We start from the raw sequence: 26459 nt of genomic DNA, 5'->3' as shown, positions 1-26459 counted from the left end.
ATCCACTTATTAGTGAGTGCATACCATGATTCACCTTTTGAGTCTGGGTTACCTCACTTAGTATGATATTCTCTAGCTCCATCCATTTGCCTAAGAATTTCATGAATTCATTGTTTCTAATGGCTGAATAGTACTCCATTGTGTTTTTAATAGGGTTGTTTGCTTTTCTGGAGTCTAACTTCTTGAGTTTTTTATATATATTGGATATTAGCCCTCTATCTGATGTAGGATTGGTGAAGGTCGTTTCCCAATTTGTTGGTTGCCGATTTGTCCTTTTGATGGTGGCCTTTGCCTTACAGAAACTTTGTAATTTTATGAGGTCCCATTTGTCAATTCTTGATCTTAGAGCATACGCTATTGGTGTTCTGTTCAGAAACTTTCTCCCTGTACCAATGTCCTCAAGGGTCTTCACCAGTTTCTTTTCTATTAGCTTCAAAGTATCTGGCTTTATGTGGAGGTCCTTGATCCATTTGGATTTGAGGAAGTGGGAAGGGGTGGGTGGGAGGGCAGGGGGAGAGAAGGGGGCTTACTGGACTTTCGGGGAGTGGAGGGCTAGAAAAGGGGAAATCATTTGAAATGTAAATAAAAATATATTGAATAAAAAAACAATAGAGAAAAAAACAAGCTAAAAAAAAAGAAATGTTCAACATCATTAATCATTAGGGAAATGTAAATCAAAACAACCCTGAGATTTCACCTCACACCAGTCAGAATGGCTAAGGTAAAAAATAAAAAAACAGGAGATAGCAGGTGCTGGCGAGGTTGTGGACAAAGAGGAACACTCCTCAACTGCTGGTGGGATTATAAGATGGTGCAACCAACTTGGAAATCAGTCTGGAGGTTCCTCAGAAAACTGGGCATTGCACTTCCGGAGGACCCTGCTATATGGTATATTTACACAATGGAGTACTATTCAGTCATTAGAAAAATGAATTCATGAAATTCATAGACAAATGGATGGAGCTGGAGAACATCATAATAAGTGAGGTAACCCTGTCTCAAAAGATCAATCATGTTATGCACTCACTGATAAGTGGATATTAAACTAAAAACTTGGAATACCGAAGAAATAATCCACATATTAAATGATGTCCAAAAAGAATGGAGGAGTGGCCCCTGGTTCTGGAAAGACTCAATGCAACAGTATAGAGGAATAGCAGAACAGGGAAGTGGGAAGGAGTAGATGGAGGAACGGGGAGGGAAGAGGACTTATAGGACTTGCGGGGAGTGGGGATTCAGAAAAGGGGATATCATTTGAAATGTAAATAAAGAATCCATCGAATAAAAAAAATTCTTCCTGTACAAAAAATAAATAAATAAATAAATAAATAAATACATTCAATTAAATAAAAAGAAAGTCTTGGTGAAAGGTGCTTGAAATAGATGTCTCCTGAGAGGTCTTGCCAGAATCTTACAAATACAGAGTTGACTGTTCCCAGCCAACCATTGCACAGAGTGCAGGGTCCCCAATGGAGGAGTTAGAGAAAGGACTGAAGGAGCTGAAGGGATTTGCAGCCCCATAGGTAGAGCAACAATATCAACCAACCAGACCTCAGAAAGCATCCAGGGACTAAGTCTCTGTCCCAGGAGTACACATGGCTCTGGCTACATATATAGCTTAGGACAGTCTTGTTAGGTGTCAGTGGGAGGAGAGGTCTTTGATCCTATGAAGGTTTGATAGATTCCCCAGCGTACGGGAATTGAGGGCAGGGAGGTGGGAGTGGGTAAGTGGGTAGAGGATCAGCCTCAAGAAGAAGAAGGAGGGGGAATTAGGGAGGAAGTTTCTGGAAAAGGGAGAAACAAGATAAGGGGATAAAACTTGAAATTATTTTAAATAAATTAAAATAAATAAATTATACATATATGTATGTATGTATGTATGTATGTATGTATGTATGTATGACAGAACCTTCGGCAGAGGTCGGAAATAGTAAATACACTTAAACGGGAGTAGATTATTGCCTGACATGGAATACTGGGCAGTGCCCTCTCCCAGTTTACTCTCTCATCATGGTGTGCTTTCTTCCCCATCCTGGTATGAGAATGAATGAGGTCATGTTTCAAAATCAGTGGTGGTAAATGGTACAGGTGGCAGTTCTTTGAATTCCTGAAAGATATTTCTATATTCTTAGAAATGTTCAGAGCTGCCTACTAGTGTCTTACCCATGACCACATGTTTTACTGTCTTTATATTTGCTGATAAATGTACAGAGTGCAATGTAAGCTGTCTCATTTTGTTTGAGACATAATCATTACAAAGACCAGACAGAATTCAAACTCACAGAGATCCATCTGACCCTGTCTCCTGAGTATAATATTCTTTGACGTTAAACTGTGTATTATAAGTCAAATTACAAAAAAAAAAAAAAGATTCACTCATTCACTCCCTGAGATGGAACACATACCTGACACTGCTTGGATGACCAAGGGCTTTAGATAATACAAGAGACATGTGGTAAACCTGAATTCTGCTGTTCTACTGAAGAACCAGTAATAAAATGATTCCTAATGACCAGTTATACTCATAGACCAGTGTCTTCTCAACCATCATAAGAGAAGCATCCTACTGAAGCAGATGAGAAGAAATACAGAGACCTATAGCCAGACCTTAGGCAGAGGGAGACACCTTGGAACATTCAGTCCTAAATTGGAGAAGTGGCTTCATGCACCCATCATTAACCTAGAATTATCTCCAATTGATGACCACTTGCAGTTGAAATTTGAGTTTCCTCTAAGAGAGTCTCTATGGAAACAAAATAAGTTTTTATTTGATTATTTCTCTTTTTTATTAATTTATTTTTATTGAATATCATCCCCACTTACATTGCCAATGGTAAAACCTTTCCTGATATCCCCCCTCCCCTAAGATCCCTTCACAATAGTCCCAAATAATAGGTCATACCTAGGTGTGACCCTAACGAAGCAAGTGAAAGATCTATATGACAAGAACTTTAAGTCTCTGAAGAAAGAAATAGGATAAAGTCTCAGAAGGTGGAAAGATCTCCCATGTTCATGGATTGGTAGAATCAATATAGTAAAAATGGCCAGCTTGCCAAAAGAAATCTACAGATTCAATGGAATCCCCACCAAATCCCAAAACAATTATTCACAGATATAGAAAGAGCAATTCTCAAATTCTTCTGGAATAACAAAAAAACCCAGGATAGCAAAAAATTTCTCCACAACATCTTCTGGGGAAATCACCATTCCTGACCTCAAGCTCTACTACAGAGCAGTAGTAATAAAAAAACTTTGGTATTGTTATACAAACAGGCAGGAAGATCAATGGAATAGAATTGAAGACCCAGAAATGAACCTACACATGTATGGTCACTTGATATTTGACAAAGGAGCAGAAAACAACCAGTAGATATTTCTCTTATTTATATTTCAAATGTTATCCCCTTTCTTCCTTTTCCCTCCAAAAACCCCTTATCCCATTCCACATTCCCCTGCTCACTAACCAAACCACTCAGGTATCCATATCCTGGTATTCCCATTTACATGGGCATTGAAACTTCATAGAACCAAGGGCCTCTCCTCTCATTGATGTCCAACAAGGCCATCCTCTGCTATATATGCAGTTGGAGTCATGGGTGTGGATTTTGTCCTTGGGATCTCTGAGGATACAGGTTGGTTCTTATTGTTGTTCAACCTGTGAGGCTGCAAATCCCGTCAGTGCCTTGGGTCTTTTCTCTAGCTTCTCCATTGGGTATCCTGTGCTCACTCTAATGGTTTGTTGAGAGCATCCCCCTCTGTATTTGTCTGGCACAGGCACAGCCTCTCAGAAATCAGCTATGTTAGGCTCTTTACAGCAAGAATTCGTCAGCATCCACAATAATATCTGGGTTTTTACACTGTACATGGGATGGATCCCCAGGTGGGGCAGTCTCTGTTTGGTCTTTCCTTCAGTCTCTGCTCCACACTTTATTATTGTATCTCCTCCCATGGGTGTTTTGTTACCCCTTCTAAGAACAGCCATCTTGCTGAAAACAATCTACAGACTCAATGCTATCCCCATCAAAATATCAACTTAGTTCTTTATAGTTAGAAACAGCAATTTGCAAATTCATATGGAATAACAACACATGCTCCATTATGTTCATAACAGCCTTATTTATAATAGCCAGAAGCTGGAAAGAACCCAGATGCCCCTCAAATGAGGAATGGATACAGAAAATGTGGTATATTTGCACAATGGAATACTACTCAGCAATTAGAAACAATGAATTCACAAAATTTTTAGGCAAATGGTTTGATCTGGAAAATATCATCCTAGGTGAGGTAACCCAATCACAAAAGAATACACATGGAATGCAATCTCTGATAAGTGGATATTAATTAGCCCAGAAGCCCTGAATACCCAAGGCACAAATTGCATAACAAATGACTCCCATGAAGAAGTATGGAGAGGGTCCTGATCCTGGAAAGGGTTGATCTAGGCATGGGAAGGGAATATAAGGACAGAGAAAAAAAGGGAGTTGATTGGAGAATGGATGGTGAGAAGAAGGTTTATGGGACATATGGGGAGGGGGGATCTGGGAAAGGGGAAATCATTTGGAATGTAAAAAAAGAATATAGAAAATAAAAATAGTAAAAAAAATAAAATAAATAAAAAAAGAAATAGCAATTTGCAAATTCATATGGAATAACAACAACAACAACAACAACAACAAAGCAGAATAGTGAAAAGTATTCCAAAAATGAATAAATACTTTGGGAAATCACCATCCCTGACCTCACACTGTATTACAGAGCAATCATGATAACAAGTGAGTAGTATTGGTACAGTGACAGGCAGGTAGATCAACTGGAGAGAATTGAAGACCCAGAAGTAAACCAAAACACCTACAGTCAATTGAACTTTGACAAAGAAGTTAAAATAATGCAGTGGAAATAAGATAGCATTTTCAACAAATGGTGCAGGTTCTACTGGCCATGAGCATGTAGAAGAATGCAAATCAATGCATTTTTATCTCCCTGTACAAAGCTCAAGTCCAAGTGGTTCAAGGACCACCACATAAAACTAGATACAGTGAAATTAATAGGAAAGAAAATGGAGAAGAGCCTCTAGCCAAAAGCTTATGCGCTAAGATCAAGAACTGACAAATTGGACTTCATAAAATTGGAAATCTTCTGAAAGGCAAAGGACATGAAATATAGGATAAAACAGCAAACAATAGATTGGGAAAAGATCTTTACCAATCCTACATCCAATAGAGGGCTAATATCCAAGACATTCAAAGGAGCAAACTACTCTTAAGGGCAGACCTCATGTTCATCATTAGATGGCCAACAGAAACCCATTTCGACCTATGGAGGCTCCTGGTCTCATAATGTCCTGTCAGGACTATTTTGCAATTTTGCTTTTATATTTCATTATTTATTTAATTTTTCTCATTTTACCCAACTTGTCCTTCATGTACATGTTATGGCTTCCAGGTGAGTGTTTTTATGGGATTCCCGTTCATCTTTGTGTTTTATGCCTATTCTTAGCTGCGCAGAAGGGTTTCTGAGGTCCTTACCCTAGATGCAATGCTAGTTGCAGTTGCTGTCTTCTGGGGAGGGAGAATAAATTTGGATTTCGGTTATGACCAGTGGTAGAGTGGTCACTAATTGAGTGGCCATGTACCTATTGCCACATGATTCATATTAATTGTATGCAGAGTGTTAATGAAATAGTAATAGTAATCAATTAGTAACAAATCAATAAATTAGTAAATAAGTAAATCAATAAACACCAGAATGGCATCTGTTGACAAGTCATGGGATGAGTATATGGGAGGTGCTAAGGGTTAGATGCCATCAAAATACATTGCACACTAGTAAAAAAAATGTTTTCTTCATTTAAGGAAAACATTCTTACCCATTGAAAACCATCTTCTTCCCAACGTCACTGGAAGTCACCTTCCAGCTCTCTGTCTGCATAGATCTATTCATTACAGAAATTCTTGCCTAATTCTAGGCTTGTCTTTGGCTTCTTGTTTGACCTGTGGTAACTTTGAAACTTATCTATGCTATAGCATTAACACCTACTACAATACAGTTCATCTACAGGAAACCATTTGAAGTTTGGATTCCTCATTTTAATTCTTTTGGGGTTTTGCACATCATTAGCAGAGCAAAGTCATAATAGATGTATTTATATTTTTAAAGAACTGTCAATTTAATTCAGAATATAGGTAAGGCATTCTACATGTGTCCTAGTAATGTGCCAGGATTGTATTTTTCATTCTTGCCAACACTTGAAATTTCTGTGTGTAAAAATATAGCCAATACAATGTTAATCAAATTGTTACTTAATTGTTGGCTGAAGGGTTATCACTTTTCAGATTTAGTTTGAAATTTACTGAAAGGTAAAGTTGAACATTATTACATGTGTTTTATTAGTCATGTGTATACCTTCTTTAGAAAAAAATGCAATTGAAGATTTTATCTGTTATGAATTAAGCATGACATTTAATCCTTGAAAATCCTTAGGTTTATCTTTTAAATTATTTTTTGGTCCTAAGAGAAATTTGAAGAAACTTAAAAAAATTTATCAAATAGACTATTTGTAATTTGAAGATATTTGATCTCATTATTAGACAATGTAAAACAAATACTAACAATTTATTAAAACCAATACATAAAATAAACATAACATTGAAAAGATCAGAAGGAGTAAAAAGGCTATTTCTCAGGGGAGGGGAAGGCTGGCTGTGGAGCTGGACCTGCTGCTGGATTGAAATCAGGAACTGATCATGAGTATCATGAGTAGCAGCTCAGATATAGGAGAGACTCAATTTGATGATCAGAGGTGACAGGACCATTCTCTGAGTAGCTTGGCCCATTGTAACAAGCAGGAGATAACTGAAAGATATACTGTATCTATAGACATGCTAAGACACAGTTCCACAGCTGTTGTCAGTTCTGATGGCTTGACTGCTGCTGCCACACCTGGCTGCAAGTACTCATACATCACAGAACCTTCTGGAAGTATTTCTGCTGTCCAGACTTGGTGCACAAGTTGGATCTGGCTCCAGATCTGTTTTCCCTTCCATTTTAAACCCATTGAATCTCTGGATCTGAGTATCTGTGTCTCCCGAGATCTCAGTCTTCCTCCTCCTTTTCCTCTGAATGCTTGACCTGTTCTTGCTGCAACTGGGTGAGTAGCATACTGACATGGTCGATAAGATCTGAGTGTGGCATGTACACACTCAAGTAGGCCTTCACGTATTTCAGAGGGAAGAGGTCTAAGGGATCACAAAAGTCCTCGGGGTTCTTGTCCATCCATGTGTGAAGGAAGCTACAGAGGGTGTTCTTTACTTGTTCATCCTCTTCAGAATAAGGGCTGAAGTTTGCATACCTAGAAAAGACCAGAGAGAATGTCACCTTTAATGTTCCATGACTCCCAACTAATATTGGCAGTTCCGGGTGATCTCAGAATTTTTAGTTCACCTGTATAGAGTAGGTGCTTTCAATGTATCTGTGCAAAGGTTGAACACAAACATCTCTATTCAGACATCTCCATGGTCACATCGTCCCCTGGATTATCCTTCATGAACCTCTACTTTGGACACATTTCTATTGGGTACTCCAATATTTCTATAGCCTCCTTTACAAGTAAGATAAGTGTAATCTCTTAGGCCTCAGATATATTACGTGAAGGATAAAGTCCCTTTTCAGGTTAGAGGGAAAACTACATCTATTTTAAGGTTTCATCTCTGGACAGGCCAATCTCTTGAATCCAGCCTAAGAGAAGAAGTTTCTTTCTGACAGTAATGCAGAAAATAGAGACTTGGGAGAGAGGGTGGGAGAGAGGGAGAGAGCGAGGGATAGAGAGACAGAGAGACAGAAGTAGAGACATAGAGAAAATAAGAGAGAGTCACACACACACACACAGAGAGAGAGAGAGAGAGAGAGAGAGAGAGAGAGAGAGAGAGAGAGAGAGAATACTGAACCAACAAGAGGATCTGAGAACTGTGGGCTTGAAGATGGGCACTTGCCTCATAAACAGCAGGTCCAGAACTTGTAAGGGTGTGGCAAAACTTCGGTATTTGGAAAGAAAGGCATGGACAAAAAAGGGATCCCCTTCCTGCAGAGAAGGCACCAGGTTGTTGACCAACTTCACCACAGTCTCTGCACTGACACGTGATACTCTATGGTGTTCCTGTAGATCCATTGAGGCAGAAGCTTTCTCACCCTGAGGAAACATCAAGGTTAAGGTTTCAAAGGGGTACAGGTCTGCAACATTCTGATTGGTTCTTCATTCCAAGGTTTCTTGAATTCTTACTCTGCCAAACACAGAGAAAAACCTGAGTGGTTACCTGGTCGCTGCTGTCCCGGTCTTGGCTGACTTTGGTCAAGATTTTTCCCTTTCTGGAAAATGGCCACAGGCGTTGCAGGCAAGAGTGAACCCTGTGCCTCCAGATACTGCCATGGCCTTCAGTTTTGTCGTTCTTGAGGCTTGAGCCTCGAGGAGTCCGAGGCAAGCAAGAGAACATCCTGCGGTCTCTAGTGTAACCGACAAGTGAGCCCATAGACCTCGCTCTAACCAGTGGGTTGCTTGGATACCAAGGTTCTTCATTGTTACATCATTGGCACGAGGGTGGTTCCATTACTGTCCCTTTTTCAATAGGACTTTCATAAAGGGCCCCTTGATCCACCTCCCACTTACCAGGTACAAAACTCTACAGAGGTACACAAATATTTCCCAATCCAGGGCTCCCAGAGATTTATGGATATAGGCAGAACCTCAGCTTTGCGATCTGGCTCTCTACATTTGAACTGCATCTATAACCCCAGTCATATTCTCATGGAAAATATTTCTGCTAAAATTCAAGAAACATCTAGAAAAACACGTTAAAAGTTACTATTTCATGGGAATTTTTACATAAAAATGGTAGATATAAAAACTTTCTAATTAACTGAAGGCAGAATTAGAATCATTTGTGATAAAAAAAGGATTTATATTGAAAACATTTCTGATAAAATAGAGGAAATATATAGAAAGACATTAAAATAGAAGATTATCATGAAAAATAATGCAGATAAAATGGTAGACCTAAAAAACAATGTGCATTTTTATATATTTCTTGAAGTTTAACAGAAATATTCCCGTGTATCTTCAATTTTATCTGAAAATGTTTATAATTCCACTTTCAATCAACTTAGAATTATCTTTATGCCTATCATTTTATCTGTTTAATTTCCATGATAATCTGTAATTTTAACATGTTTTTCTATATATTTTTTCAATTTGATCAGAAATATTTTCCTAGTAAATCCTCAAGATTATCAGAAAATGTTTATAATTTCACTTTCAATCAACTTAGGGAATACTTTTATGCCTACCATTATTACATCTATATAAAATTTTCCCTGATAATCTTCAATTCTAACATATTTAAAAATTTTAACACCTAAAATTTTTCTACAATTTTATCAGAAATATTTTCCATATAAATCTTCAATTCTATCATAAAATATTTCCATTTCATATTTCAATTAATTAACAATTTTTACTTCTCTGCACTTTAATTTTCCATGAAAACTGTCAATTTTGAAGTGTTTTTCTATGTATTTCTTCTATTTTATCTGAAATATTTTTCATGTCAATCTTTAATTTTATCAGTGTTTTTACTTTGCCTTTCAATAAAAAAAGAAAAAAATCATATTCTCAGCCCTAATTAGCCCAACCAACTATAAATCCAAGCCATGTTTCCTAGCTTTGATGTGACCTTGTGTGTGTTTTGTGTGGAATGAGAGCACATGCACACCTCTGACAGCCACCAGCCCCACCAGGCCAGTGTTCCTGCAAAGGCATTGATTTCCCAGAATCAGTTTCCATCACCAGGATCAGAATTTTAGCTCCTTGTAAGCATCTGGCTCAGCCACACCCAGCAGTGTAAAAGATGGAAGCTGGCACCCTAGGCCTCTTTCAGAGGAGACACATCCTCCATTGCTTCTTCTATAAATTCCGGCTTGAGTCCTTGTCCTGACTTTCTCTAGTAATGGATTTGACCTGTTACCTGCAAGAAAACTTTCTCTCCTCTTAGTAACAATTAGTCCTGGTTCTTGTCACAGTTTGAAACTTAAACACTGAACACCACACTTTCTCTGTCCCCATCCAGTGTTAGGTGGCAGCCATCCTCTTCTCTAGCTGTTCATCTCCCTCACTCCCTGCTATCCCATCTCTTCCTCTCTCCTCTGTCTTTTCTTTTTCTGCTGTTCCCAGTGCTGTTTGCTTCAAAGTCATTCACTGTTCATTCCCTGGTCACCTCTCTCCTTCACAGAGTGCAATGGTCACTGTAAAGCAAGCCAGTGTTCTAAGGAGTCCATGTCCTGTGCATGTGCTCAGAATTCCATGGTTCCCCTGAATAGGAGGCCAGTTTTTATAGATAATTACTGTCTTGTCTCCTTTGTAAAAATGAAGTGCAGTTGTGTTCACCACTCCTATACTCTACTTTGTAATATCTTCTGAGTTTCATGTTTTCCACATTCCCAAAAGTTGTATAGAATCACCTTCACTTACACATGCATACTCATGCTAGTTCCTATGAATACTTAAGAGGGCATGAGTAATGTTATGTGCATTTTGCTTATGTGCATGTTCAAATGTCTCTGTGCATGGCAATGCGTATTAGTGTATGAGCATGCATATATGCTTACATACATAATCGAATGCTTATGTATGTGTTTGTGTGTGTTTGTGTGTGTATGTGTCTGTGTGTATATGTGTGTGTAGACTGCGATTCCCTTTTACTAGTTAGGTGTAAATCCAGAACTCATAGAAACTGACAAGGTACACACACACTATAGTTGGAGATAACCCTCCTGTTTTTGGAAACTAGTTCCAAATCAAGGTCCTGAGCTGAATCTACAGTGAAAAAAAGGAGAATGGATAAACTCTGGGACATTTACTTCTTGGCTGTATGACTGCAACTTATTGGTGAGTTCAATCCATTGGTAATAGGACATCTAAATTCAGGGGAGATATCTGTTAAGCTAAGTCCAGGCCGGGCAGTGGTGGTGCACCCCTTTAAATCCAGTACTTGGAAGGCTGAGGCAGGCAGGTTTCTGAGTTCAAGGCCAGCCTGGTCTATAGACTGAGTTCCAGGACAGCCAGGGCTACACAAAGAAACCCTTTCTCAAAAAAGCCAAATCCAAAACCAAAAAAAAAAAAAAAAAAAAAAAAATCAACAGCTACAAGGAAAAGGGACTCATCAGGCTCCAAGCATCTAGGAGGCTGTACATGTCACGAATATCTGCAGCCACAAAACTGCCATAGTTGCCCTACAGCAGCACAGACATGATTCACACAGAGGCCCCATGCCACTACAATTTATAAATTTATCTGTGGTAGAGAAGCAGTGGAAGAGTAAATATCCCCATTGACGCAGAGAGACTAGGAGATATATACATTGACTGTTAGGCAGAGAGTTCAGTAGAGCAACCACATAGTTAACAAAAATGGTAGACTTCCAAGATGGCTGGTTTCTTCTTCATTGCCCTGCAATAAAAATTGATAGTTTAAAACAGAGGCCTGGCAAATATTTTCTCCATCAGTAGCCCCTCAACACCCCCATCTTCCTGCTGCTTTTGAGACTGAACAAATTCAATTCTTGATTGAGACATGTTTATGCCAAAGCTATTGGCATGTGCACATGCATGTGCACACTAGTTCCTACAAAACCATTCAAAAGCATGTTCTGAGAATATTCTTACATATTTTATGTGCATTTGTGCGTGTGCATGCCAGTAAGTTCATGGGAGTGCTTACAAGTATAAAAGCATGCATACATGCTTACATATATGTAGGCAGGCCTCTGTGGGTGTATAACCATGTGTGTTGGTTGGTCTCTGTGTGTGCCTTGTAGACTGAAATTACCTGTTACTGGTAATATCAAAAGCCACAAATCCTAAAAACTGACTTCCTACAGACAGTCCTGAGCTCCATCCCCCGATTGATAAAATAAATTACAACAGATAAACTCTTCGAACTTTGGTGACTGTATGCCTAGAACAAGGTGTTGAATTTAATCTATTGGTAATGGGAACAGGGCCATCTGAGTTCAGAGAATACACCTTTGAAGAGGCCAAGTCCACTTAATAAGTTTGAAAATATCAAGACATGAACAGCCTATGACTAGAAGAATCTTCATGTCCCAAGCAACTCGGATCCTGACCATGTCACCGAGATCTAAAGACACAAAATTTCCATAGCTCCCTACAGTCATGAATCAGGTAGACTCCCCACCATACTTGTTTTTGTAAATGAAATTGTGATACAGAAGCAGTGAAAAACTAAATATTATCTTTGACCTAATGAGATTAGTGGTTAAATACATTGACCTTCAGGCTAAAAGGTTACAAGAGCTATCACATAGTTAACAAAAATGGTGGAATTCCCATATGGCTGGATTCTTCATATTCTTGAACTACATAAAATGTGGTAGTTCAAAACAAAGCACTGGTAACGTTTTTTCTCCATCAGTTGCTACTCAAATTTCCAAACTTCCTGGGGCTCTTGAGCCTAAAAATGTTCAGCTCGTGATCAGGACATATTAATGCCAAAGCTATAGGCCAATGACACATTTTGTATTTGTCAAAGCTGACCAACCCTAAGAGAGGGGAGGGAAACTTCTTAAAGACACTTACAAATCACAGCCACTGAAATACACCAAACTTTTGTGTTCTTTTATGCATCCTCTGTTTCATTCTCTCGCTGTCTCTCTTCTCTCCTCTCTCTCATCTCTCTCTGTCTCTCTGTCTTTCTCCCTCTGATTCTGTCTCTCTCTGTGTTCCTGTCTCTGTCTCTCTGTCTCTGTCTCTTTCTCTGTCTCTTTCTCTGTCTGTCTGTCTGTCTGTCTGTCTCTCACTCTTTCTGTCTCTCTCCCTCTGCCTCTTTCTCCCTGTGTCTCTGTCTCTCTCTGTGTGTTTCTGTCTCTGTCTCTGTCTCTCTCTCTCTGTTTCTCTCTCTCTCTCTCTCTCTCTCTCTCTCTCTCTCTCTCTCTCTCTCTCTCTCTCTCTCTCTCTCTCTCTCTCTGCCACTCTCCACCAGCTCTATCCCCATCATCCCTGGTTCTCATGCAGGCTGCCATTTTGTCAATTCAGTGCCCATATCTTGGGATAAGGTTGTCTGAATATTTTTTAACTTGTAATGTCCTTTACCCAACTGTCTTCTACAGTACTTCCTCTACCTCTTCCAAAAGTACACAAGATTTCTAGCTTGTCCTAGATATAGCCCCCCATTTCTAATTAATTTTCCCAGTAGTCTCTTTAATTGTACTCCTCCATCTGATTCCTCCATTTCCCATCCCTACCCTTCATGTGGATCCGTCCCATAATTACACCTCCCACAATACACCCAAGGTGTCTATTCTAATTTCCATTCACAGTGAGATGCAAACATCTGCATCTTGAGCCTCCTTGTTACTTAGCTTCTATGGCTGTCTGGATTGTTGCCTAGTTATTCTTTACTTTGGAGGTGACTTTCCCGTGAAATATAGTTCATATTATATTTGTCTTCTTGTGCCATCCATTTGCCTGAATGGACCAAGTTGTTGATTTTAACTGCTGTATAATATTCCATTGTGTAAATCTCAAATATATTCATTATCCATTCTTCAGTTGAACTGCATTAGGTTGTTTCTAGCTATTACCAGTTAATCTTGTATGTACATAGTTTAGCAAGTAGCCTTCTATTATATTGGTTTTTCCTTCTTGGAAACCTACATGTTGGTACTTCCAAAGTAGCACATCCACTAGCAGTGGAAAAGTGTTCCATCCAAGGATGTTCTACTTCTGTGTTAGCGCACGCTCTCACTTGTGTTTTGATTATAGCCATTTTGGCATGAGATGGAAGGAATCTCAGAATCATTTTGTCTGCCTTTTGCTGATGGCTAAAGATGTTGAAATTTTCTATAAGTTCATTTCCTTAAGTGAGCTTTTACTGTTGAGAATACCTGGTTAGATCTGTGTTGTTGGTGCAAGTCTCCCCAGCCCATAGCCTCTGGGCATGGGAGCTGCAGAGGGAAACCATGGAGAGGTTTGACTGTGGGTATCCCACACTCCAAGAGTGGGAAAGTGCAGTGAGAGAGGTAAGAAAGCCAAAGCTGGTTTGTTTGGCTTTTGGGCATCTAGTCATCTATAGAAAACTTGGCATGTTTCCAAGAATGAAACATAAACACTAACCTAGCTACAAAATCTTGGATATACAATGGTGTCCAGTCTGTGACATGTTGTGCATGTACTACTGTGATACAAATGGTGGGAGTAACCAACAGATATCTGTCGTGACTTAAGATTGACTCCCTGAGATGGAAGCCATAACTGACACTGCTTGGATGACCAGAAGCTTGAGAATAGAATGCTCAGAAACCTAGGGTAAAGCTAAATACTACTGTTCTAATAAGAAACAGTAATAAATGATTCCGAGTGATCTGTTATACTCACAGACCAGTGTCTTCTCAACCATCATGAGAGAAGCTATCTCCTGAAGCAGATCACAAGACAGAGACCAAAATCTACACCTTAGGCAGAGTAAGACACCTGGAACACTCAGTCCTAAATAGAAGTAGCTTCATTCACCCATCCTTGACCCCGGATTGTCTCCAAATGATGACCACTTGCAACTGAAAATTTACTTTCTTCTAATACAAGTCTCTAGGGAAATAAACTATTCTCACTTTTAATTAATGTATTTTTTATACTCCATATTTTCTATTCCCCCCCTCCCCATCTACCCTCAGACTGTTCCACATCCCTTACCTACTCCCCAGGTCCCTGTCTCCTCATGGTTGTTTCTACTCCCCACCACACCAAAACTCTAAACTCTTTGGGGCCTCTGGCCTCTTAAGGGTTAGGTGCACCATGTTTGAATGAACACAGCCTCAGGAATCCTCTCCTGTATGTGTCTCAAGGGACTGATATCAGATGGTGTATGCCTCCTGTTTGGTGGTCCAGTGTCTGAGGGACATCGTGGGTAAAGACTGAGGCTACTTGTCCTTCTAAAGGGGCACCCTTCTATTCAGGTTTTTTCAGCTTTCCCTAGTTCAACAACAGGGGTCAGCTCTTTCTGTCCATTGGTTGGGTACAAATATTTGCATTTGACTCTATCAGAAGCACCCAAAGACATGTTCAAAGTCCTAAGTGATCAGAGAAATGAAAATCAAAATGACTCTGAGCTTCTTAAGAAAATTGGAAATAAATCTAGCTGAAGGTCCACTGATTCTACCCAAATCATAGACCAACCTGGCTCGGGGGCACATGATCCACTGTGTTCATAGTGGACATTTTTGTGATTGTCAGAAGCTGGAAACAATCTAGATGCACCATGACAGGAGAATGGATGCAGTGAATGTGATTAATTTACACAATGGAACACTACTCAGCTATTAAGAACAAGAATATATGGAGATTTGCAGGCAAACGGATGGAACTAGAAAATATTATCCTGACTGAGGTAACTTACACTCAAGTTATTTGATCTCAACATGTAAAGTATTTCTGATAAAATTGTAGAAATATATAGTAAAACATATTAAAATGAAAGATATCATGGAAATTATATAGATAAAATGATAGGCATAAAGATAATTCTAAGTTGATTGAAGGTGGAATTATAAACATTTTCAGATAACTTTGATGATTTACGTGGATAATATTTCTCATGAAATTCAAGAAATAAATAGACAAACATGTTAAAATTGACTATTTCATGGAAAATTTTACATAAAGAATGGTTTATGTAAAAACTTTCTCTAAATTAATTGAAGGTGGAATTAGAAACATTTATGATAAAATTAAAGATTTACATTGAAAACATTTCTGATAAAATAGAGGAAGTATATAGAAAGATATATTAAAATTAAAGATTATCGTGGAAAATAATGCAGATAAAATGGTAGACGTGGTACAACCACTTTGGAAATCAGTCTGGCGGTTCCTCAGAAAACTGGACATGACACTTCCGGAGGACCCTGCTATACCTTTCCTGGGCATATACCAAAGGATTCCCCGGCATGCAATAAAGACACATGCTCCATTATGTTCATAGCAGCTTTATTTATAATAGCCAGAAGCTGGAAAGAACCCAGATGTCCCTCAAAGGAGGAATGGATACAGAAAATGTGGTATATTTACACAATGGAATTCTACTCAGCAATTAGAAACAATGAATTCACAAAATTTTTAGGCAAATGGTTTGATCAGGAAAATATCATCCTAAGTGAGGTAACCCAATCACAAAAGAATACACATGGAATACAATCTCTGATAAGTGGATATTAATTAGCCCAGAAGCCCTGAATACCCAAGGCACAAATTGCATAGCAAATGACACCCATGAAGAAGTATGGAGAGGGTCCTGATCCTGGAAAGGATCGATCTAGCATTGGAAGGCAATATAAGGACAGAGAAAAAGGAGGGAGGTGATTGGAGAAGGGATGGAGAGAAGAAGGTTTATGGGACATATGGGAAGGGGGGATCTGAAAAGGGGAAATCATTTGGAATGTAAACAAAGAATATAGAAAAAATAATTAATAAAAGGAAAAAAATAATTTATTAAAACCAATACTTATAATAAATACAACATTGAAAAGAACAGAAAGAGTAAAACTTCAATTTCTCAGGGGAGGGGAAGGCTTGCTGTGGGGCTGGAAAAGCTGCTGGATTGAAATCATGGGCTGATGCCGAGGTACTGAGCAGCAGTTCAGATATAGGACACACACAAATTCATGACCAGAGGTGACAGGGCCATTCTCTGAATGGCTAGGCCCCCGGGAGCAAGCAGGAGATAACTGAAAGATTTCTTATATCTACGACATTCTGAGACACAGGTTCCAGAGCTGCTATGAGGAGTACTGACTGGACTTCTGCTGACACATCTGGCTGGAAGTACTCATGTGTCACAGAGCCTTGTGGTGTTTTTGTGTTCTCTAGCTCTGGTGCACAAGGTGGTTCTGGCTCCAGATTTGCAGTTTTCTCAGCTGATTTACACCCATTGAATCTCAGGATCTGAGGATTTATAAATCCCCAGATCTGAGTCTTCCTCATCCTCAGATTGTAAATCCTTGGCCTTTATTTTTTGCAACATGGTCTGGATCCTGTTGACACGGACACTAAGATCTGAGTGTGCCATGAAGACAATGTAAGAGGCCTTTAGATATTTCAGAGTCAGCACATCTGTGGGCTCAGAAAAGTCCTCAGGGTTCTTGTCCATCCATGTGTCCAGAAAACTACAGAGAGTGTTCTTTACTTGTTCATCCTCTTCAGAATAAGGACCGAAGTTTGCATACCTAGAAAATATCAGACAGAATGTCACCCGTAATACACAATGCAACCCACCAGATATTAGCATTTCTGGCTGGTATCATAATTATTAGTTCACTTTTACACATTAGGTGCTTTCATCTGTAAAGAACATGAACACATGTATCTCTAGTCATATATGTCCATGGTCACATGAGGCCCTAGATTATCTTTCATGTATCTCTATTTTCTATACTTGTCTATCAGGTTCTACAATATTTTAGAACCTCCTTTACATGTGCGAAAAGTACATTCACCAAGGCCTCAGAAATTTTGAGTGAAGGATGAATTGTTCTTTCAAGGTAGATTAGATAGCTAGATTCATTTTAAGGTCTCAGCTCTGCGCAACCTTGTCCCTTGGAATAATCCTGGTAGAAGAAATTACTTATTTCATGCTGTGGATTACTGGCATTTATGTAGACAATAAAAGTTGTGGAGGGAGACAGACAGACAGGCAGAGAAAGACAGAGACAGAAAGAAAAAGAGTCAGAAAGATGAGAGAGAGAGAGAGAGAGAGAGAGAGAGAGAGAGAGAGAGAGAGAGAGAGAGAGAGAGAGAATAATGAACCAACAAGAGGATCTGAGAACTGTGGGCTTGGAGATGGGCACTCACCTCATAAACAGCAGGTCCAGAACTTGTAGGGGTGTGGCAAAACTTCGGTATTTGGAAAGAAAGGCATGGACAAAGAAGGGATCCCCTTCCTGCAGAGAAGGCACCAGGTTGTTGACCAACTTCACCACAGTCTCTGCACTGACACGTGATACTCTATGGTGTTCCTGTAGATCCATTGGGGCAGAAGCTTTCTCACCCTGAGGAAACATCAAGGTTAAGGTTTCAAAGGGGTACAGGTCTGCAACATTCTGATTGGTTCTTCATTCCAAGGTTTCTTGAATTCTTACTCTGCGAAACACAGAGAAAAACCTGAGTGGTTACCTGATCGCTGTTGTCCCGGTCTTGGCTGACTTTGGTCAAGATTTTTCCCTTTCTGGAAAATGGCCACAGGCGTTGCAGGCAAGAGTGAACCCTGTGCCTCCAGATACTGCCATGGCCTTCAGTTTTGTCGTTCTTGAGGCTTGAGCCTCGAGGAGTCCGAGGCAAGCAAGAGAACATCCTGCGGTCTCTAGTGTAACCGACAAGTGAGCCCATAGACCTCGCTCTAACCAGTGGGTTGCTTGGATACCAAGGTTCTTCATTGTTACATCATTGGCACGAGGGTGGTTCCATTACTGTCCCTTTTTCAATAGGACTTTCATAAAGGGCCCCTTGATCCACCTCCCACTTACCAGGTACAAAACTCTACAGAGGTACACAAATGTTTCCCAATCCAGGGCTCCCAGAGATTTATGGATATAGGCAGAACCTCAGCTTTGCGATCTGGCTCTCTACATTTGAACTGCATCTATAACCCCAGTCATATTCTCATGGAAAATATTTCTGCTAAAATTCAAGAAACATATAGAAAAACACGTTAAAAGTTACTATTTCATGGGAATTTTTACATAAAAATGGTAGATATAAAAACTTTCTAATTAATTGAAGGTAGAATTAGAAGCATTTGTGATAAAAAGGATTTATATTGAAAACATTTCTGATAAAATAGAGGAAATATATAGAAAGACATATTAAAATGGAAGATTATCATGAAAAATAATGCAGATAAAATGGTAGACCTAAAAAACAATGTGCTTTTCTATATATTTCTTGAAGTTTAACGGAAATATTTCCATGTGAATCTTCAATTTTATCTGAAAATGTTTATAATTCCACTTTCAATCAACTTAGAATTATCTTTATGCCTATCATTTTATCTGTATAATTTCCATGATAATCTGTAATATTAGCATGTTCTTCTATATATTTTTTCAGTTTGATCAGAAATATTTTCCGAGTAAATCTTCAAGATTATCAGAAAATGTTTATAATTTCGCTTTCAATCAACTTAGCGAATACTTTTATGCCTACCATTATTGCATCTATATAAAATTTTCCCTGATAATCTTCAATTCTAACATTTTTAAATGTTTTAACACCTAAAATTTTTCTACAATTTATGGAAATATTTTCCATATACATCTTCAATTCTATCTATCTATCTATCATAAAATAGTTCCATTTCATACATCAATTAATTTAGCAATTTTTACTTCTCTGCTCTTTAATTTTCCATGAAAACTGTCAATTTTAAAGTGTTTTTCTATGTATTTCTTCTATTTTATCTGAAATATTTTTCATGTCAATCTTTAATTTTATCAGTGTTTTTACTTTGCCTTTCAATAAAAAAAGAAAAAAATCATATTCTCAGCCCTAATTAGCCCAACCAACCATAAATCCAAGCCATGTTTCCTGGCTTTGATGTGACCTTGTGTGTGTTCTGTGTGGAATGAGAGCACATGCACACCTCTGACAGCCACCAGCCCCACCAGGCCAGTGTTCCTGCATAGGAATTGACTTTCCCAGAATCAGTTTCCATCACCATGATCAGAATTTTAGTTCCTTGTAAGCATCTGGCTCAGCCACACCCAGCAGTGTAAAAGATGGAAGCTGGCACCCTAGGCCTCTTTCAGAGGAGACGCATTCTCCATTGCTTCTTCTATAAATTCCGGCTTGAGTCCTTGTCCTGACTTTCTCTAGTAATGGATTTGACCTGTTACCTGCAAGAAAACTTTCTCTCCTCTTAGTAACAATTAGTCCTGGTTCTTGTCACAGTTTGAAACTTAAACACTGAACACCACACTTTCTCTGTCCCCATCCAGTGTTAGGTGGCAGCCATCCTCTTCTCTAGCTGTTCATCTCCCTTACTCCCTGCTGTCCCATCTCTTCCTCTCTCCTCTGTCTTTTCTTTTTCTGCTGTTCCCAGTGCTGTTTGCTCCAAAGTCATTCACTGTTCATTCCCTGGTCACCTCTCTCCTTCACAGAGTGCAATGGTCACTGTTAAGCAAGCCAGTGTTCTAAGGAGTCCATGTCCTGTGCATGTGCTCAGAATTCTGGGGTTCTCCTGAATAGGGGCCAGTCCTACAGGTAATTTCTATTTTGTCTCCCTTGTAAAAATGAAGTGTAGTTGTGTTCACCACTCCTACACTCTTCTTTGTAATATCTTCTGAGTTTCATTTTTCCACATTCCCAAAACTTGTGCAGGATCTCTTTCATGTACACATGCATACTCATGCTAGTTCCTATGAGGACTTAGGGCATGTACCATCACTTTTTTTTACTTGTATGTACTTAAATGTCTATTTAAGATATTTACCTGTTATAATTTAATCATGACATTTAATATTTTAAATGTTTTTATCTTTTTATGTTAAATGCTTGTTTATATTTTAAATTATTTTTCATTACTAAGAGAACTTTGAATAAATTTACAATAATTTATCAAATTTCACTATTCATAATTTGCAGATATTTTCTCTCATTAGTTTGCATTTTAGAAAATGTAAAACAAACACTAAAAATTTATTAATATCAATACTTAAAATAAACCCAACATTGAAAAGGTCAGAAAGATGAAAAAGGCTATTATAGATGGGAGGGTAGGCTGGCTGTGGGACTGGAATTGATGCTGGTTTGAAAGCAGAGGCTGATCATGAGGGACAGCAGCTCAGACATAGGACACACACAAATAGATAACAGGAGGTAACAGTGCCATTCTCTAAATAGGTATACGCACTGTTGGAAATAGGAGCTAACAAAGATACACTGTATCTACAGACAAGCTGAGACAGGTCCCACAGCTGTTATCAGGTGTGTTGTCAGGACTGCTGCTGCCACATCAGGCTGTAGCTAAGCATGTGTCACAGAACCTTCTGGTAGTTTTTGTGCTCTCCAGATCTGGTGCACAAGTTTGATTGGGCTCCAGATTTGCTGTTTTCCCTTCCAGTTTACACCCATTGAATCTCTGGATCTGAGGATGTGTGTCTTCCCAGATCTGAGTCTTCCTCATTCTCAGATTGTAAATCCTTGGCCTTTATTTTTTGCAACATGGTCTGGATCCTATTGACACGGACACTAAGATCTGAGTGTGCCATGAAGACAATGTAAGAGGCCTTTAGATATTTCAGAGTCAGCACATCTGAGGGCTCACAAAAGTCCTCAGGGTTCTTGTCCATCCATGTATCCAGAAAACTACAGAGGGTGTTCTTTACTTGTTCATCCTCTCCAGAATAAGGGCTGAAGTTTGCATACCTAGAAAATACCAGGCAGAATGTCATCTGTAATATACCATGGGCCACACCAGATACTAGCATTTCTGGCTGGTCTCAAAATTACCTGTACACATTAGGTGCTTTCATTATATCTGTAAAAAATATGAACATATGTATCTCTATTCATACATGTCCATGGTCATGTGATCCCCCAAATTATCCTTCAAGTATCTCTACTTTGGACACATGTCTATTAGGTACTCCAATCTTTCTAGAACCTCCTTTACATATGAGAGAAGTGCATTCACCAAGGACTCAGAAATATGGAGAGAAGGATGAAATGCTTTTTCACAGTAGAGGGGAAGCTACATCCACTTTAGGGTCTCAGCTCTGGACAGCACACTCCCTTGGACCAAGCCTAGGAGAAGATATTTCTTACTACATGCTGCTGGGCTCTGACAGTTAGGTAGACTATAAAATGTGGAGAGAGAGACAGAGAGAGATAGAGAGAGAAAGAGAAACAGAGAGACAGAGAGATAGAGAGACAGAGGGACAGAGAGACACAGACATCGAGACACAGACACACATACACACATACACACACACACACACAGAGAGAGAGAGAGAGAGAGAGAGAGAGAGAGAGAGAGAGAGAGAGAGAGAGAGTCTCCAAACTAACAAACAAGAGGATCTGAGAACTATGGGCACTCACCTCATAAACAGCAGGTCTAGTACCTGTAGGGGTGTGGCAAGACTTTGGCATGTGGACAGAAAGTCAGGGACAAAGAAACAGTCCATTTCCTGCATAGAAGGCTCCAGGTTTTTTACCAGCTTAACCACTGCCTCTTTAGTGATGTGTGACTCTCTACTGGACTCCATCAGATCCTGTGGGGCAGAAGCATTCACACCCTGAGGAAAGATTAAGGTCAAGGATTTCAGTGTGTACACATCTGCAACATTCTGATTTATTCTTCTCAACCCATGTTTTCCAGAATTATTACTATAAATACACAGAAAACCTGAGTGGATACCTGGTCTAAATGGTCCCAGTTTTGACTGATATTAAGATTTTTCCCTTTTGGGAAAAAGGCCACAGGCATTGAAGACAAGAGTGAACTCTGTAACTCCAGACAACACCATGGCCTTCCCTGTTGTCTTTTTTGAGGACTGAGCCTTCAGTATTCCGTAGACAGCAAGAGAACATCCTGACTCCTCTAGTGTCTCTGACAAGTGAGCCTACAGGCTTTGCTCTAAGCAGTGGGTTGGCTGACTATCAAGGTTCTGCATTGTTAGATCATTCTCAAGAGGGTGGTTCTATTACTGTCCCTTCAACAGGACCTCTTAAAGGGCTCCTAGATCCCCTCCCCTTTCCCAGGTGCACAAATTGACATGAGTATACCTGTGTTTCCTTTATCAATTCTCCTAGGTATCTGGATATAGGCAACACCACAGCATTGCAATCTGGGTCAATATTGTTGACCAGCATCTGTAACCTAATTATGAACTCAGTCCTAAGCAGACCAATCCAACTATCAACCCTAGTCATGCTTCCTTGCTTTTATGTGACCTTATATGTCTTCATTGTGAATTAAGAGTACATGCATACCTGTGACTGCCACCGGCCCCACCATGTCAGTGTTCCTGCATAGGAATTGTCTTTCCCAGATTCAGGATCCATGGACATGATCATTTTAGGGCTTAAACCCAGAGGTTTTCAGTTCTCAATAAACTGGTGGCCACACCCACCAGCTGACAAGATGGAAGCTGGCACCCTGATACTCTTACAGAGGGGATCCATCTTCCAATACTTCTTTAAATTCCTGTTTCAGTTTTTGTCCTCACTGTCTCCAGCCATGGACTGTGACTTATCAACTGCAAGAAAACTTTCTCATCACTTAGTAGTATTTAGTTCTTGTTTTTGTATCAGCAACCAAGTAAAACTGGAACACCATACTTTCTCTGTTCCTTTCTTGTGTTAGGTAGCAGCCAAGCTCTACCCTACTTCCTCATCTCCCTCCCTGACTGGTTTCCCATCCCTTCCTCTATACTCTGTGCTTTCTTTTTCTATTGTTCCCAGTGGTCTTTGCTCCAAAGTCATTCATTGTTCATCCCCTGGTCAACTCTCTCCTTCATACAGAGTTTCTGGGTCACTGTTTAGCGAGCCAGTGATCTGAGGAGTCAATGTCATGTATAAGTGTTCAGAATTCCCCAATAATCCAGAGTTGGGGACAGTTTTATAGTTAATTGCTATCTTGTCTCCCTTATCAAAAGAAGCGTAGTTGTGTTCATTGCTCCTTTACTCTTCACTCTAATATGTTCTCAGATTCTTTGTTCCTCATTCCCACAAGTTTTGCAGGATTTCCTCCACATGCACATTCATGTGCATTCTAGATCCTACCCATACATCCCATGGCATTCACATCAGGTCATTGTTACATGTTTTGTTCGTTCATGCATATATGCCTGTGTCTATGTGCATGCCTGCTAGTGCATGGGAGATCTTACAAATACATGAGTATTCATACTCCCTTACATACATGTTTGCATACCTTTTTTATGTGTGTTCATGTGTGTGTATGTATGTATTTGTGTGTGTGTGTTTGTATATTTGTAGACTGAGATGTCCTTTCAGTGGTTATGTGAATATCCAGAACTACTAAAAACTAACTAGGTAAACACACAAGAGTGGGAACTAAGTCTCCTGTCTTAGTATCCTGTATCCAAATTATGGTGCTGTGCTGCATTCCTTTCTACAAAAAAGAGAATGAATAATGTCTGGGACTCCTGGTGTCTGTATGTCTGGAACTAGCAATTAAGTTCAATCTATTGGTAATGGGAACAGGAACATCTAAGTTCTGTCAATAAATCTTTGAAGAGGTCAAGTCCAGTTGATGTTATCAAGACAATAACAGTCTACAAGGAGAAGGAACTCCTCAGGTTCTAAGCATCTAGGAGTCTGAACATGTCACCAAGATTTGCAACAACAAAACTTCCATAGCTACAATACAGGACCACTGGCATAAATCAGGTAGTTACCCCATGACACTAGACATTATTAATGGAACAGTGATAGAGAGGCAGTGTGAGACTAAAAATCACCATTGACTCAAAAAGACTAGGAGTTAAATACATTGACTGTTAAGCAGACAGGTCGGAAGAACAGGCACATAGTTGACAAAAAATTGTAGACTTCCAAGATGGATGGCTTCTTGAAATAAATTCTTTTGGACCTGCAATAATATTTGGTAGTTTAAAACAGAGGCCTGGAAAAGCTGTTCTCCATTAGTAGTCCCTTAAAAAATGTACCCCCTGCTTCCTTTACTATTGAACAAGTTCAATTCTTGATTAGGACATGTTTATGCCAAGGTTATAGGCCAATAACCCATTTTGTATTTTGTTAATCTGACCAACCGTAAGAGATAGGAGAGAAACTTTTTAAAGACATTTACAAACAGCAGCCATGGAACAAACACTAAACTTGTATGCCTCTTGAATGCCTCCTCTGCTCTCATTTTCTGTGTCTCTCTGTGTGTATGTCTTACTGTGTCCCCTCTTTCTGTCTCTCAGTCTTTTCCAATCTCTCTTTTTCTCTCACCCTACCTCTGTGTATGTGTGTGTGTATGTTTGTGAATGTGTTTCCACATGATAACACAAGCTATTCTTTTATTCTTGATTCTATTTTGTGTGCCTTGCTGTTATTTATTAGAATCAAGATTTTCCTGCCTTGTAATTCTTTTCTTTTAAAATTGTATGTTTCGCATCCTCACTATTCCTCCACGTCTTTACCTCCTAATCCCTCCACCAGCTCAATCCCCATCTACTCCTCCATATAGCTTCAGAAAAAAAGGGCACAACTCCCATGTATATTTACTAGCCATGACTTATCAGTTTGCAGTGATACTAGGCACCTCCTCTTCTATGAAGGCTAGAGGATATAACCCAGTGAGGGGAGAGTGTCCCATGGACAGGCAACAGGGTCAGATACATCCCCTTCTCCCACTGTTAAGAGTTCACAAGAAGATGAAGCTACACAGCTGTTACACAGGGGCTGAGGTCCTAGATAAGTCCCATGCAGGCTCCCCAGTTGACAGTTGATCAGTCCCTATATCCTATGGGCTCAGGTTGGCTGAATCTCTCTCTCTCTCTCTCTCTCTCTCTCTCTCTCTCTCTCTCTCTCTCTCTCTCTCTCTCTCTCTCTCTCTCTCTCGGTGTCCTTTACCCCTCTTGCTCCTACAATCCTTCCTCTACCTCTTCCACAAAATTCTCCAAGCTCTACCTAGTGTCTGGCTGTGTGTCTTTACATTTGTTTCCATCATTTGCTAAGTGAAACCTCACTGATGACAATTGGATTGGAACCCAACTGTAAGTATATCAGAATGTTATTAGGAATCATTTCATTGGCATTTTTCTATTGATTTTTTGCTCTTTCCTGTCTCTGTATATCTATATCTCTGAACTATCCACTCTCTAGATCTTGATACTCCAGGCTTTTCCAGGGGTGGACCCCCTTACATGGCATGAGTCTCAAATGTGTCAAGGCATTGGTTAGACTCTTTCACAGTTTCTGGGCTGGCTTTACTCCAACATATATTGTAGTCTTTAAAAAATGTAGGTGAAATGTTTTGTGGCTGGGCTGGTATACATTTATACTCATGTATAAATGAGTTCATATTATATTTGTCTTCTTGTTGCATCCATTTGTCTGGATGGAACAAGATGTTGATTTTAACAGCTGTATAATTCTCCATTGTGTAAATATAAAACATTTTCTTTATCTATTCTTCAGTCGAAGGACATTAGGTTGTTTCTAGCTATTACCAATAATAATATGACCATAGTTTAGCAAGTGACCTTCTAGTATATTTTTTTTTCTGAAAAACCAACGTGTTGTCTTCCAAATTCCTGTACAAGTTTGTTCTTCCACCATCAATGGAAAAGTGTTCCCCTTTGCTCTTCGTGCTTGCTGGCATAAACTGTCACTTGTGTGTTTTATTTTAACCATTCTTACGTGTACAATAGAAT

The 26459-nt window shown here is 39.3% G+C and overlaps 2 protein-coding genes and 1 pseudogene across 2 annotated transcripts; all 3 read right to left on the bottom strand.

Moving 5' to 3' along the window:
* Window positions 1–7092: 7092 nt before the first annotated feature.
* Window positions 7093–8486, bottom strand: LOC127690524 (ral guanine nucleotide dissociation stimulator-like). Its single transcript, XM_052189892.1, has 3 exons — window positions 8310–8486; window positions 7989–8185; window positions 7093–7348 (listed from the first exon to the last, which is right to left on the bottom strand). The coding sequence occupies exons 1-3, from the start codon at window positions 8484–8486 to the stop codon at window positions 7093–7095; spliced, it is 630 nt and encodes a 209-aa protein (XP_052045852.1).
* Window positions 8487–16978: 8492 nt separating this feature from the next.
* Window positions 16979–18405, bottom strand: LOC127690523 (ral guanine nucleotide dissociation stimulator-like). The gene is made up of 3 exons (XM_052189891.1): window positions 18229–18405; window positions 17908–18104; window positions 16979–17282 (listed from the first exon to the last, which is right to left on the bottom strand). Exons 1-3 carry the CDS (start codon window positions 18403–18405, stop codon window positions 16979–16981), a joined length of 678 nt encoding a protein of 225 aa, XP_052045851.1.
* Window positions 18406–21173: 2768 nt separating this feature from the next.
* On the bottom strand, window positions 21174–22641 carry LOC127690521 (ral guanine nucleotide dissociation stimulator-like; annotated as a pseudogene).
* Window positions 22642–26459: the final 3818 nt, after the last annotated feature.

Source organism: Apodemus sylvaticus, chromosome 8, assembly GCF_947179515.1.
Source record: "Apodemus sylvaticus chromosome 8, mApoSyl1.1, whole genome shotgun sequence".
In the NCBI taxonomy this organism is placed as follows: domain Eukaryota; kingdom Metazoa; phylum Chordata; class Mammalia; order Rodentia; family Muridae; genus Apodemus; species Apodemus sylvaticus.
This window is presented reverse-complemented; position numbering and strand designations above follow the sequence as displayed.